At 40.2% G+C, this 14,269-nt stretch overlaps 1 protein-coding gene across 1 annotated transcript; it reads right to left on the reverse strand.

Annotated features, from left to right (window-relative positions):
* Nucleotides 1–11,118: 11,118 nt before the first annotated feature.
* On the reverse strand, nt 11,119–12,766 carry LOC109213939. The gene is made up of 5 exons (XM_019377780.1): nt 12,506–12,766; nt 11,900–12,055; nt 11,688–11,741; nt 11,433–11,570; nt 11,119–11,343 (listed from the first exon to the last, which is right to left on the reverse strand). Exons 1-5 carry the CDS (start codon nt 12,764–12,766, stop codon nt 11,119–11,121), a joined length of 834 nt encoding a protein of 277 aa, XP_019233325.1.
* Nucleotides 12,767–14,269: the final 1,503 nt, after the last annotated feature.

Here is a 14,269-nt window from a genome sequence, read left to right on the forward strand (position 1 = left end):
GGGAGGGGGGGTTAGGGGTATGTTTGGACAGTTATATACTAACCCCCTTAGATCTAGGAAACCTCGACGGTCCAGATTAATTCTAGCTTAAACGGGATCGTTTGAGGACTTGGGGGTTGGACCGGGTATTTGGGCCGGGTATTTAGGTTAGTTTGGACGGGTTCAAGGTTTTAAAAGCTTGGGTTGGCATTTGAGCCAAACAAATGGCCCAAAATTTTTAACAGGCCAAATTTTCTCTTTTTTTTTTTCAATTCTTTTTCTTTTAATCCTTTTCTTTTATTTCATCTTTTCTTTTTCCCTTTTTTTTTTGTTTCAACTTTTAAACAAAAATAGAAACTAATCCTAAAAAATAATTAAACCTACCTAATTAAGCTATTATTAAAGCTATTACTAAAATACCAATTTAAAGGAAACTAAAATTTAAACCAAACAAAATAAATCAAAATTTTGTGATTTTCTTTTTGTGTTTTTTTACAAGCCTAATTACTAGTTAGTCTAAAAATATGTAAAATTAAATCCTAAATGCCCATGAAATATTTTTTGTATTTTTATGAATTATTTAAAACTATAAGTGCACACCCAAATAAAAATCCACACAAAATTACGCAATTAAATCCTAAAACTCAAATAATAAAGGGAAAATCCTAATTTTAAGAATTTTATAGGAGTAATTCAAGCGAGGCAAAAATCACATGCTCACAAGGGTGATGGCCCCCAGTATTCGAGGCCGATCATAGAGAGGGCTCAGATACTGTTGATGTGATCTTCGACTACGGTGCATAACTGGTCTTCAATTCTAAGTTTAGCACGATCCACTGTTGCCTCGTTAAAAACCTTACCAGAAAACCCATTTGGGACAAAACCGGTTCAAGGGAAAAAGAGTGCAACGCATGCTTTTAGGCCTAAGAGTTGCATCATTCCTTTGCCATTACCTGCAAGCGTTAGTCTAATTCGTAATATATGTAAAGAAAAGTAATGAATGGGCTCGTACCTTAGAAGTAGTATCATTTTAAGTGGTTATGTTCCAGTTGTTTGGTAGCCGCTCACCGTTCACTGTTTCGAGTTTGTATGATCTTTTGCGGTGATCTCGATAATTCATATGGACCTTCCCGATTCGGACCCAGCTTCCCTTCGTTCGGGTTTCGGGTGTTTAGTTCCACCTTTCTACACCAAGTCCCGACATTGAAGTGTCGGAGGTTGGCTCTCCGATTGTAATACCTCTCGATCCGTTGCTTTTGGGCGGCCAACTGGACGAGGGAGGCCTCGCACCTCTCGTCCAATAGTTCCAGGCTTGTATTCATGGCCTCGTTGTTTGATTCTTCGGTCGCATATCGGAACCTGAGTCTTAGTCCTCCTACTTCGACAAGTATTAGTGCTTCGGTGCCGTAGACCAATAAGAATGGAGGCCCCGATACTATATTTTGAGGTTGTACGTTATGCCCATGGGACTTCGGGCAAAATGTCCTTCTATTTTCCCTTGGTGTCGGTCAACCTCTTCTTAAGATTTTGGAGTATGGTTTTGTTCGTAGACTCCGCCTGTACGTTCCCGCTAGGGTGGTAGGGTGTTGATAGGATCCTTTTAATCTTATGGTCTTCGAAAAATTTTCTAACCTTACTGCCGATGAACTACCTCCCATTGTCGCACACGATATTGGCCGATATTCCGAACCGGCATATCATGTGGTCCCAAATGAAATCAATAACTTCTTTCTCCCTGACTTTCTCAAACGTCTGGGCTTCCACCCACTTAGAAAAATAGTCAGTCATAAATAAAATAAATTGAGCCTTACCGGGTGGCCATGGCAGGGGATCGACGATGTCCATTCCCCATTTCATGAATGGCCATGGTGACAGGACCGAATGTAATAGATCCCCGGGCTGATGAATCATCAGTGTGTGCCTCTGACATCCATCGCATTTTTGTACGAACTCCCTTGCGTCTTTCTCCATGTCGATCCAGTAGTAGCCGGCTCTAACGATGTTACGAACTAACGATTCGGCATGAGAATGGTTCCTACAGGTGCCTTTGTGAACTTCTCTCAAAACATAATCGGTGTCTCCTGGTCCCAGACATATGGCGAGTGGGCCATCGAACGTTCTCCTGAATAGGGTGTTGTCTTCGAACAAGATGAACTTGGCGGCCTTTGTGTGTGGAGACCTCGATTCTTTAGGATTCGAGGGCAGCTTCCCGGTCTACAGGTAATCTATATGCTTGTTTCTCCAGTCTGAGGTTACGATTATCGAGTTTATCTCAGCGTGGACTTCCTCCACTATCGATTTCATAAGTTGCACGAACGTTCCCGAGTTGAATTCATCATCATCGGTAGACGATCCCGAGTTAGCAAGAGCATCGGCTTTGCGGTTTTCATATCGAGGTACATGTTGCTGATCCCACTCCTTGAACCGATGTAGAGTTACCTATAGTTTATCTAGGTATCTTTGCATTAGTTCCTCTTTGACTTCGAACGTCCCAATGACTTTGTTCACCACAAGGAGGGAGTCGCATTTAGCTTCGACCACCTCTGCCCCCAGACTTTTAGCCAGTTTGAGACCTGCAATCATGGCCTCATACTCGGCCTCATTGTTAGTCAATTTTAATTTCCTAATAGTTTGTCTAACTACATTACCTGTCGGTGGCTTCAATATGATTCCAAGTTCGTACCCCCTTGCGTTCGGGGCACCCTCCGTTAAGAGGGTCCAAATTTTCGAGGAAGTCCCCAAGTCCAACAACAACTCCTTTCAACCTTGGGTATTAGGGACGGCATAAAGTCGGCGACGAAGTCCACCAAAATTTGAGATTTGGTGGAGGTTCAGGGTCGATATTCGATATCGTACCTGCTGATCTCCACGGACCATTTGGCCAATCGTCTTGAGAGCTCGGGTTTATGCATTATGTTTCTCAACGGGTAAGTAGTTATAACACATATGGGATGGCATTGAAACTATGGTTTTAGCTTTCTAGAGGCTCTTAGCAAAGAGGCATCAATTTTTCTAGGTGAGGATACCTAGTTTCGACCTCGCCTAGAGTTCTGCTAACATAATAGATAGGAAATTGCGTACCTTCCTCTTCCCTGACCAGCACTCCACTTACCGCTATCTCGGATACCGCTAAGTACATGTACATGTGTTCGTCTGCCTTTGGAATATGAAGCAAAGGTGGGATCAAGAGGTACCTCTTAAGTTCCTCCAAGGCTTGTTGGCACTCCGGGGTCCATGAGAAGTTATTCTTCTTCTTCAATAGTGAGAAGAAGATGGATCTTGTCAAAGGACCTCGAGCTGAATCGGCCTGAAAAGGCTATGTGCCCAGTTAACCTTTGAACGGACTTAACATTGTCCAAAACAGTGACATCCTTGATGGCCTCGATCTTATTGGGATTAATCTCGATTCCCCGGTTGGACACCATGTATCCGGGGAATTTCCTGGACCCGACTCCGAATGCGCATTTCTTCCGGTTCAGCTTCATATTGTATTTCTTCAATATGTTGAAGGTTTCCTCAAATGTTTCAAATGGTCCTCTACTCGCAGGGACTTAACTAATATATCGAAAATGTAAACCTCCATTGATTTTCCTATTTTCTCTTCAAACATCCGATTTACTAGGCGCTGGTAAGTGGCACCGGTGTTTTTTTAGTCCGAATGCCATACGTTATAGCAGTAGGTGCCGTACTTAGTGATGAAGGACGTTTTTTCCTAGTCGCCCAGGTCCATCCAAATTTTGTTGTACCCGGAATAGGCATCCAGAAAACTGAGGATCTCGTGTCCGGTCGTCGCATCAATCATGAGATCAATGTTGGACAAAGGGAAAGAGTCCTTGGGGCATGCCTTATTCAAGTCTTTGTAGTCTACACACAATCTTCATTTATTCCCCTTTTTAGGGACTACCACTACGTTTGCTAACCAATCTGGGTACTTAACCTTCCGAATGGACCCCATTTTAAGGAGTATAGATACCTCGTCATTGATGAATGCATGCTTGACTACGGACTGAAGCCTCCTTTTCTGTTTGACTGGGTGGAACTTCACATCCAGGCTCAGCTTATGAGTAGTTATTTTCAGTTGGATCCATATATATCAATGTGGGACCAAGCAAAATATTCAATAAGGAATTTAATGAGTTTTTTCCTGATCTCCAGTTCTTCGACCAATGATTTGGTGGTGTCGGAATTATCGGGAGCTATGAAAGATCTGGGGACTCCATAGTCGTCGTCCTCACCCGTCCCTTGCTTCTCTGGTTCGACCGGGGCCGGTGTCGGTGATTGCTATTTTGTTTCCCCCTTGGCGACCTAAATCGAAACCTTTGATGTTGAAAGTGCGGATATCGGGACTACCTCGTCGACCGCGAACATCTCCTTTGCGGTTGGTTTCTCTCCGTAAACTGCTTTAATTCCTACTGGTGTTGGGAATTTCAATACCTGGTGTAGTGTCGAGGGTACTTCCCTCATGTTGTGAATCCACGGCCTCCCGAACAAAGCATTATATCTCATATGTCCTTTGATCACATAGAATTTTGTTTCCTGAATGGTTCCGGTGGTGTTCACCGTCAAGGTTATCTCCCCTTTATTGGTCTCACATGCCATGTTGAATCCACTTAGAACTCGGACTGCAGGCACAATTTTGTCTTGTAGGCCCAACTGCTATACGACCCTTGATAAGATAATATTGGCTGAGCTACCTGGATCAATTAACACACGCTTAACTCAAGATTAATTTATGAGTACATATATTACTAGTGCATCATTGTGTGGTAGCACGATGCCTTCAACGTCATCATCGTTGAAGGATGCGGTTCCCTCTGGCACGTAATCTCGAGTCTGTTTTTCCCTTGTGATGGACACTTTGGTGCGCTTTAACATTGGTCGTCGGGTGACGTCGACTCCACTGATTATCAAGTTAATAACATGCTAAGATTCCTCCTTCTTGATGTGCTTATTGGAGTCTCTATTCCTGAAAAGATTTTTGGCTCGATCACTTAGGAACTCTCGGAGGTGTCCATTGTTGAAGAACCGGGCTACTTCCTCTCTCAGTTGTCGGCAATCTTGAGTTTTGTGTCCGTGAGTGACATGATACTTACACATTAGGTTAGGGTCTCTTTGGGCAGGATCAGACTATAAAAGTCGGGGCCACTTGGTGTCTATGATGCGTCCGATGGCAGATACGATGGCCGCAGCATCAACGTTGAAGTTATACTCCGATAACCTTGGTGCTTCCTTAGGCCCGATGGGCCTATCGAAACCGTTTTTGCTCATGAGTCCCCGATTATTTTGACCTTGATCGCCTCTCATTTCACTTCTCACAAGGTTTTGTCCAGACCCACTACCCCTACGATCACTGTCGTACTGTTGATACCAATCTCTATTTGATCTTGGTTCACGATTAATGTCTCTTTTGGATCTGTCACTAGCTCGGATGGGATAAACAAACCCGGAAGGGGCCCTAAGTTGATCATCTTCGACCCTAATTTTTGATTGATACCATTTATGCACATCGGCCCAAGTTACAACTGGATATTCTATTAGATTTTTCTTCAACAGCTGCGAAGCCAATGAGCTTCGAGTATTGAGTCCTCAGGCGAAAGCCTGAACGGCCCAATTGTCTACCATCGGCTGCAAGTCCATCTGTTCCATTTGAAACCTTGACACAAACTCCCTAGGCATCTCGTTATCTCTTTTCTTTACCTTGAAAAGGTCTGACTTCCTGTTCTCGACCTTGATGGCTCCGGCGTGCGCTTTTACAAAAGCATCTGCAAGCATAGCAAATGAGTCAATAGACATGGGGTATAAGTTGTGATACTATATCATAGCTCCTTTTTGACAAGGTCTCTCCGAATTATTTCAGCAGGACAGATTCGATCTCATCATCTTCCAAGTCGTTCCCCTTGATGGCGCACGTGTAAGAGGTCACATGTTCATTTGGGTCAGTTGTTCTGTTGTACTTAGGGATTCTGGGCATGCAGAACTTCTTTAAGATCGGCTTTGGAGCTGCGCTCGGAGGGAAAGGGTTTTTGAAAAAACATGTTGGAATCTAGGCCTTTTAGTATTGGTTGTGCTCCTGAGATTTGATCGACCCTGGAGTTGTAGGTCTCCACCTTTTTGTCGTTAGCTTCTATTCTCTTTTCTCTCGTTTTTACCCGTTTTGTCAATTCATCGAGCATCTTTATTATCTCAGGGTTGGTCCCGGATCCAGCTTCACTTGGCCTATCTGTGGTTGGTTCATTTCTACGAGTGTTTTCCCGGGATGGTTCGGGCTCAACTCTACTGGGAGCGCGGCTTTGGTTCTGCAATTGGGCTATTGCTTCCTGTTGAGCCTATAGCATTTCGAAGATCACCCCTAAGTTGATCCCATCTCCTTCACCGTCGCGTGTGTTTTGGGCTACCGATCGGACTCCCCGCGGACACTGTTCTCAGGACCGGTAGGAAAATTTGCACTGACTGCCACATGTGAGTTGGCGTCGATCGAATCCGCAGCCGGAACTCCGTTGGGATTAACAGGGGGCACCTCGTTACTGGGTACCACATTGTTGTTCTCGCCATGGTGGCTGGATTCAACATCCATATTTGGAGGGACAGATTGGGAGTTCGACATTTTAAATTCTGACCTGAAATTAAAGACACTTCAAAAAACAAGTGTGAAATAGAGTGTGTTGCGAAAATTTGTAGCAAATTGCCACTATTATCCTTAGCCCCACGGTGGGCGCCAAACCGTTTACCCTAAAAATCGGATAACAATTAAATTTATAAGTAGTTTTAATGATATGTGAATTTGTTCAATACAAACGACAAAGATCGCTAGAATAAACAGAGAAAAGATATAATAAATTATCCAACCGCTTGAAAAATAAAAGGGGGGGGGGGATGATTCCGGACTCGAGGGCAGCCTCAATGCGGTTACCGTCTTCGATCCCGGGCTTATAATAATGAAACACTAATCGACAACGCAAGAACTTTGAATGGAAGAAAAATAATAGTATAATGCTTTGGTATGCGTGTTACAATATCCCTTATAAATAATGAGACTCCCCTTTATATGTAGGGAAGTTTTACCCTAAATACAATTCTATAACAGGTAAGAAATCTTCTGTTTAACTAATCACCGATTCTGTATCGATGCGTGCCGAGATCCGCGACGTGATATCCGGCCGGTCGCGGATATCACGGTCTTCTACTGGCCGTACTTGGTTGCCTGACAACGTTCTCCGAAGTCTTTTGGGATTTAGACCGATTCCAGATCATGGCCCCAATATTCTCGAGGGTGGGCGTCACGCCACCGGACTCTGACTCAATGAGACCCTTGCCTCATTCTGGTTCCTTGTCCTTGTGTCTCTAACTCGATTTATCCTATCGGAAGCCGGGGTGTATCATGAGCTCGGTTTTACCCGTACAGAGATATGTAATTAACTAAGCCCCCTCCCCCTCCCCTCCCCCTCCCCTACCGGTAATGACCGAATATTGATATAAGGGAGGGAAGATATCTATTGTTGAAAGTTAGGGGATTAATTTTTTAAGTAAATTTCGGGAGGAAAAATGATTTTCACCCTAATTCTTTTGTTTAAGCAAATATCTTTAAATGACAACTAATTGTATTTTATCTTTTATTTTCTTTTGCTTGTTTTGAATGTGACAGATCTTAACAATTTGTTCTTGCATTCATCGCGTCACATCAAAAGAGGAAGAAGAATTGGAGGTTCTTGGACTCATTTCAACAGAGTTTAACGTGTTGGGAGTAGTCATACTTGTATTTTTTTTCTTTTTATAGTTGTTAGGGCGGCATGCTATTATATTAGGCACAATGCCGCTGTCAAACGAGTAGTCATTCGATTTCCATTTGTGCAATATTTATTACTAGTACAAGACGACATAAACTTCACCGATGGTACTTGCCAAATCTGTTTAACTGAGTTTGAACAGATTCAGCATGTACGAATCCTTCCCTGTAATCATTTATACAATCACGATTGTACCGTAAAATGGATGGTTAGGCGAATGACATGTCCAGCTTGTCGTCGTGATTACAGCCATCTTTTGGCTTAATTAGTAATTCCATTGTAATAATGCTTGTTGAAATAATTCAGATGAATTGTCTTTTAAAACTCCACAATTTTGTTCCATATAAATCATCCAACACCTATTCTGTTACTGGAAACCAAAAAGGCAACCATAACATCTAGTTCACTTTAGTTATGGTCTTAGAAAAATTTATGAGCGATGCTCATTAGAAGAGTATATACTATTATTTAGTGTAATGCACAAATTGACAATGCACAAAGTTGTGACAAATTAAATCCAACAAATTACAATAAAAGGGAAAAGAGTCAGAAATCAAGTTCATTCTTCCAAATATGACAAGCAAAAATATACTTCATTATATTTTATTTTTTTTGACATTGAAAGTAAATATCATAATGATAGTAAGTAACCAGATTTAGACATGTTGACTCTCTCCAGGTCCCCCATAAAGTACAAAATGTTGGAAATTTCCAGTGGATAATCGCTAACACGGTACAAATTAGGATCGTCAACATATGGGGTAGTCTTATCTACATCAAAAGTCTCGCATTTATCATTTAAAATGATAAGCCTTCTTTTTTTTGGTCAAAATGGACTATATTAAAACTAGTTAAGGTAACGCAGTTACATGAGAGTTACTTGGATACCTTAGGGTACCCATGTTTGCAATGTTTTGCAAGATAGAGTCAATATTACAAACCAAAAATTTTCTAGATAGTTCAGTTCCCAGGGTGTCTGCCCAATATATATCGTTGGCAAACAGCGGAGGAACTGCCAAAAGTGCAGATCTATTCAAAAAAGTTTCTTTTGCTGCTTCCTTCGCCAGTGCATCAGCAACTCTGTTTTGCTCCCTGAACGAGTGTCTCACCACCACGCTGCCCATCCTTTGGATCAACAACCTGCATTCACAAATTAGAGGGTCAAATATTAAATTACCTTCTGCCAACATACCTATTATTTCTGAAGAGTCTGTGTCAATTTGTAGCGGCAAAAATTTGTTTTGTTCAGCTAGCTGGAGACCTCTTAAGAGTGCTCGGAATTCAGCTCCTAAGGTGGATGTATAAGGAATGTTTTCCATGTAGCCTAGCATCCAGCTACCATTGTGGTTTCGGAGGATTCCCCCAGCCCCACCTATTCCATTCTTGCCTTTAGCTGCACCATCCGTATTAAGTTTGAAACAGCCTTCTTGTGGGGGTTCCCATTTGAGCATTATTTGATGCGTACAACGCGTGTTACTGTTGCACTTGAGTAGTTGGTATTCTGAGGCTTTGACCATTGTGTTACTGGCATTGATAGGGTCTTTCTTATTGTTGAACACATTATTGTTCCTTGTTAGCCAGATGTGCCAGAGGCAAAAGGGAATAATAATTGCCCAGTCGAGATATTCATTGAATTTCTCTCCTTTAAGGGCTTGCCACACTGTCTGCCAAAGGTGGCTGTTGTTTAGTGGGTTAGAGGGAGGTGGGGAAGTGGATTTGGACCTGATTGCATTCCAAAATTGGGCAGCATTAGGGCATAGGAAGAAGATGTTTTCAATATCCTCTTGCTCAGCATTGCAGTAGTGGCAACGAGTTGGACAGTTGATTCCCATAGAGCTGAGAAGTGCCCTGGTAGGGAGTCTCCTGTGTGTTAGGGTCCATATAAAGAATTTTATCTTGTTAGGAGTTTGCATCTTCCAAAGCCACTTGAATTGGTCTGAATCACCTTGAGGGCCAGATTGTGCACTGTTGTGTATGAAGGAATAGGCAGAGCTCTGAGAGAACTTTCCATTTGATGTAAGAGCCCAAACTAGTGTGTCTTCCTTAGTTGTCACACTAGGGATGAACACTAATTTTATACTGTTATGGATGTGAGGGGGCAGGTCAAAGGAGAGGGAACTTGTGTCCCATGCTCCCCTATTGTATATTGAGTCCACCTTAACAAGGAGGTCACTTTGGGTTAAGGGACCTTCTACTAAATGCCTATTAGCAGGTTGGTTGGGGATCCAGGTATCATTGAAGAAGTTTACTCTATTGCCTTTATTAACAATCCATCTGCTAGCTTTGGTGCATGTTTCCCAACCACTAAGCATGGCCCTCCAGGTAGGGCTTTTGCTGCTGCCATGATACCTGCCAGCATTGGCAGGCCTAGACATATTGCAATTTTTATGGATAAGGACTCGAGCGCAGAGGGTGTTTGTATTTGTGTAGGCTCCCCAAGCTAGGCTTGCCAATGCTGCTTTATTTTTGACACTTGCTTTTTGTATCCCTAGCCCTCCCTCAACTTTAGCTTTAGTCACAACCTCCCACCTAATCATGTGTATCTTCCTTTTCTCCTGTGTGGTTCCCCAGAGGAAATTCCTCTGGATCCTATCTATCTCCTTGGTTATCTTAATGGGGAGAGTTATGAACTGCATAACATGGCTTGGGATGCTACTTAGAGTGGCTTTTATCAGAACAGTTCTACTAGCCATGTCGAGGAACTTTGTTTTCCAACCTGCTATTTTGTTGTGCATGTTGTCAATAATGAACTAGAAATCAGAAGCATTCTGTCTTTTATGGAGAATTGGGAAACCTAGGTATTTACCAAAGGATGAGGATTGATTGATTGACAGGGTATTAGACAGATGCTGCGCATTGTCCTGGGTGGTATTGGAGGAGAAGATGACCCTTGATTTGGTCAGGTTGATTTTCTGACCTGACTGGCTATTGAAATTCTGCAATATGGTTAGGATTGTATTGCAGTTCCTGATGTTTCCTTTGGCAAACAGGGTGAGGTCGTCTGCAAAGAAAAGGTGAGAGATCTTTGGGCCAGCTCTGCTTATGCTGATGGGGTGCCACAAGTTTTGGCTGACTGCTTTGTCAGTGGCTCTAGATAGCCTTTCCATACACAGAATGAACAAGTAAGGAGACATAGGGTCTCCTTGCCTGATACCTCTTGAGGGAGTGAACTCTTCAGTTTTCCCTCCATTAACTAGGATTTGGATAGAGGAAGTACTGATGCATGACATGATTAATTTAGACAGCCCTACAGGGAAGTTGAAAGCATGTAGGGTATCCCTAATGAAGGACAACTCTAATCTATCAAAAGCCTTTTCAAGATCTATTTTTAAAATTCATGTTGGCACTTTGTCCTTTAAATGATAAGCCTTCTACAATAAGCATCATAAGCGATATTTCTGATAGGAAAATAGCTTGAGCCCATTGGAGGTTTAGGCACACCTGGTGGGCTATATGTGACTCCTCCCCACTCAACGTTATCAGCAAAGCTTGCCAAGCTAGTAAAAAGCTTTTGCGGCCAAAAACCAATTTGTTTATAGTATTTTCCAGCTAAAAGCCACCCGTTTCCATTGGCTAGATCCTTTTAATTTTTCAGAAGGCAATGTTTATATTAGTATTTTGTAGCTTCCGGAAACTTGCAATAATTCTGCATAAAGAAATAAAATGCACCCGATCTATGTACATTCTGAACTCCCATGGGTTATATACACGATGTGAAATCTTATCGAACGCCATATCGACAGGTATCACACTGCTTACTAGTACAAATCCCGGGCATAATGTATTCAAACAATGTGTATTACCAGCCTAGTAAAAGTAAAGTATACAAATGAACTCTTTTCAATTGATATAAATTACTGACTAAAGGAGGTATTAATCTCATAAAGTAAAATAGAAGTTATTAGAGTACACAAGACAACTTACTTGAAAATCCACAAAAAGCCTAGTCTTATTATCACTATATAGAGTTGGATCCACCTGAAACAAGAAAATATGAGTAATATTCAATTCTCACTCGTTCCCCCTTTCATCTCCATTTACCCTATTCGCCCTTGTAAAAGTTAAAATTTATAATAAATAGAGCTATTGCAAGTAAAATAATTAAATTATTATAATGAACAAGTTGTTAAACATACTCTCCAACCAACTTGTATAATGTCCGACCCATTTTGAATTTTCAATCGACATGCACTCTGTTGCTGACCTTCGACATGAGGATTATATAAACTCGCTGACATTCCACCGTCCGCAAAGTTGTTATTTGGATTTTTTAGAATTTGAACTATTGCAAGCTGAATATAGGAATGAAAATATTTGTTAAATCATGAGATGAAAGGGTATATCAAAATAAACCTATTTACATTCGCTTATTGTATTTTTGTTATTTTGTGTACAAAAATGAGGAGCATTAGAAAAGTGGGAAAAGGAGAGCCCAAGTTAGAAAATCTTTGCATATTGTTAGAGAAAGTGAAACAAGCCTATTTACATTCACTTAATGTAAACTTTCCATATTTTGTATATTTATGTACCTTGTATCGTTGCGAAGATATGTATCTTCTTTTTGACTCACTTTTGTTGTTAGCCTGTGTGGAAACAATAAAATGTAGTATGAGATTTGCTGCAACGATGGACAGATATTAATTTGTTTACATCAACTAATTTTATAAATTTAGTCATGCTTAACATAATCGATTTTATGAGTGAAATCGTGATTATATTGAATTGATGTAATGTTATCTTACAGTAGTCAACTCAGTGTCATATGTTACTTCTTCTGGCGATGGCATATTTCTTTGTCTAACGAGATATTCTTTAGTAATTCTTTTCTGAGTCACGGCAGCGCCTCGGAAAGCACGGATGAGCCACATGCAGGAAAACTTGCACGTGTGGTTAATAGGAACTGTTCCAAAAGGACAACCACCGTCGTCTGACCATATCCTCGATGACAAATTAATTTCAGAGGTACTTGAATTCTGCTTTGGCCTAGCAAAATTAGGTTTCATCTACCCATCGAAAACTTAAATTGTGTGTTAACGGTTCTATGTCCTTGCTACAATGTTGAAAAGTAAAGTGGAAAGAGTAGATGCATGCCTGAGGATGAAAGTCGTGATTCTTTAATAAAGGATGATCAAATGCTGGTTATTTGTAGAAATCCACACAATTGTATGTATCTCCATATTTACTCTGACAACCAAAATTTCATGATATAAATAATCTTGGTTACACTATCTTGTTATATATAACTTCAATTATGCATAAAAAATTTACGCAAGAGAAAAGGGAAAGAAAAACCTGTAAATTATTATAACATAATTTATCAAAGTGATTGTTATGCCTCTTTTTTTTTTTAACTATTCAGAGATAAAATGTAAGAATCAGTGGTTACACTAATTAAGCTAGATTAGTTTAAAATCTTCGTGAACAAAAACTATAGGATGGATGGATAATTGTTTTATTACAAGTGATATTAGCACATGAATACAATAATCACTCACAAGACTTATGAATACAATGGCTTTTTGCCCAAAATATATATATACCTTAATTGTTTTGACTGATGGTCTGTTGAAGAGTTTAAGTTGCTTCTCCAGCTCTGATTCCTCTAATTTAGATTGCTTTGTTTTTCCTTGAACCCCGTCATAACTCAGAAGAAAATATAATACCAAGAAAATTTGTCGAATAATTCTTTGATGCATCAATATTGCCTGAATACAATAATTTATTTATATAGGCATGGATATCAATACAATATGTCTTGAGCAACAAAATTACTACTAATTAACACAACAATAAAGAACCCAACATGCTAATTTTAAATTATGTAGCAAAATACGGAAGTACTAAGCAATGAACTTACTTGATTCAAAAGATCACTACAAAAAATGGGCCTAATTGCGGGGGTTATTTTTAAGGTTTGCGGCGGTTTAAAACCCCCGCAATATGTTATTGCGGTAGTCGTTAAAACCCCCACAATAAGGGTCGTCGCAATCGAGTTGCGGCAGTTTTTTGCAGACCGCCAGAACTAAGTAGCGGAAGTTACTTCGCGGCGGTTGAGCCCCGCAGATCTCAAAGTTAAATCTTTTTAAAATAATTTTCAGTTACGAATCGCGGCGATTTTAAACCTCCGCAATATAATTTTTTTTTATTAGCATATATTTAAAGCTCCTGTCAGTCATAATCTCAATAATTTATTGAATTTTTTAATTCATATATTATTGACAAATTACTAATTAAGCTGTAAATCATAATCAAAGCTAAAAAAATTATTTTAAAGTTAAAAGATATCAATAACATATCATAAAATCACAAAACGTTATCATAAAATATCATTAGTCTTTAAAACTAAATTGTCAACATTAAGTAGCATCACTCAAANAAAAGTAAATAATACAATAACAATATACATAAAATACACAAAACGTTAATACATAAAATAATCATTAGTCTTTAAAACTAAATTGTCAACATTAAGTAGCATCACTCAAAAACTATTTTAAACACAAAAC

Source organism: Nicotiana attenuata, unplaced genomic scaffold (genome assembly GCF_001879085.1).
Source record: "Nicotiana attenuata strain UT unplaced genomic scaffold, NIATTr2, whole genome shotgun sequence".
Taxonomy (NCBI): domain Eukaryota; kingdom Viridiplantae; phylum Streptophyta; class Magnoliopsida; order Solanales; family Solanaceae; genus Nicotiana; species Nicotiana attenuata.

Bases quoted from the DNA above. Each gene is read 5' to 3' on its own strand.
- LOC109213939 (XM_019377780.1), bottom strand. From the start codon at position 12,766: ATGAAACCTAATTTTGCTAGGCCAAAGCAGAATTCAAGTACCTCTGAA. The intron at 11,742-11,899 runs GTATGTTTAACA...TTCTTGTTTCAG, and splicing joins TTATACAAGTTGGTTGGAGA to GTGGATCCAACTCTATATAG. The intron at 11,571-11,687 runs GTAAGTTGTCTT...TACTTTTACTAG, and splicing joins GGCTTTTTGTGGATTTTCAA to GCTGGTAATACACATTGTTT.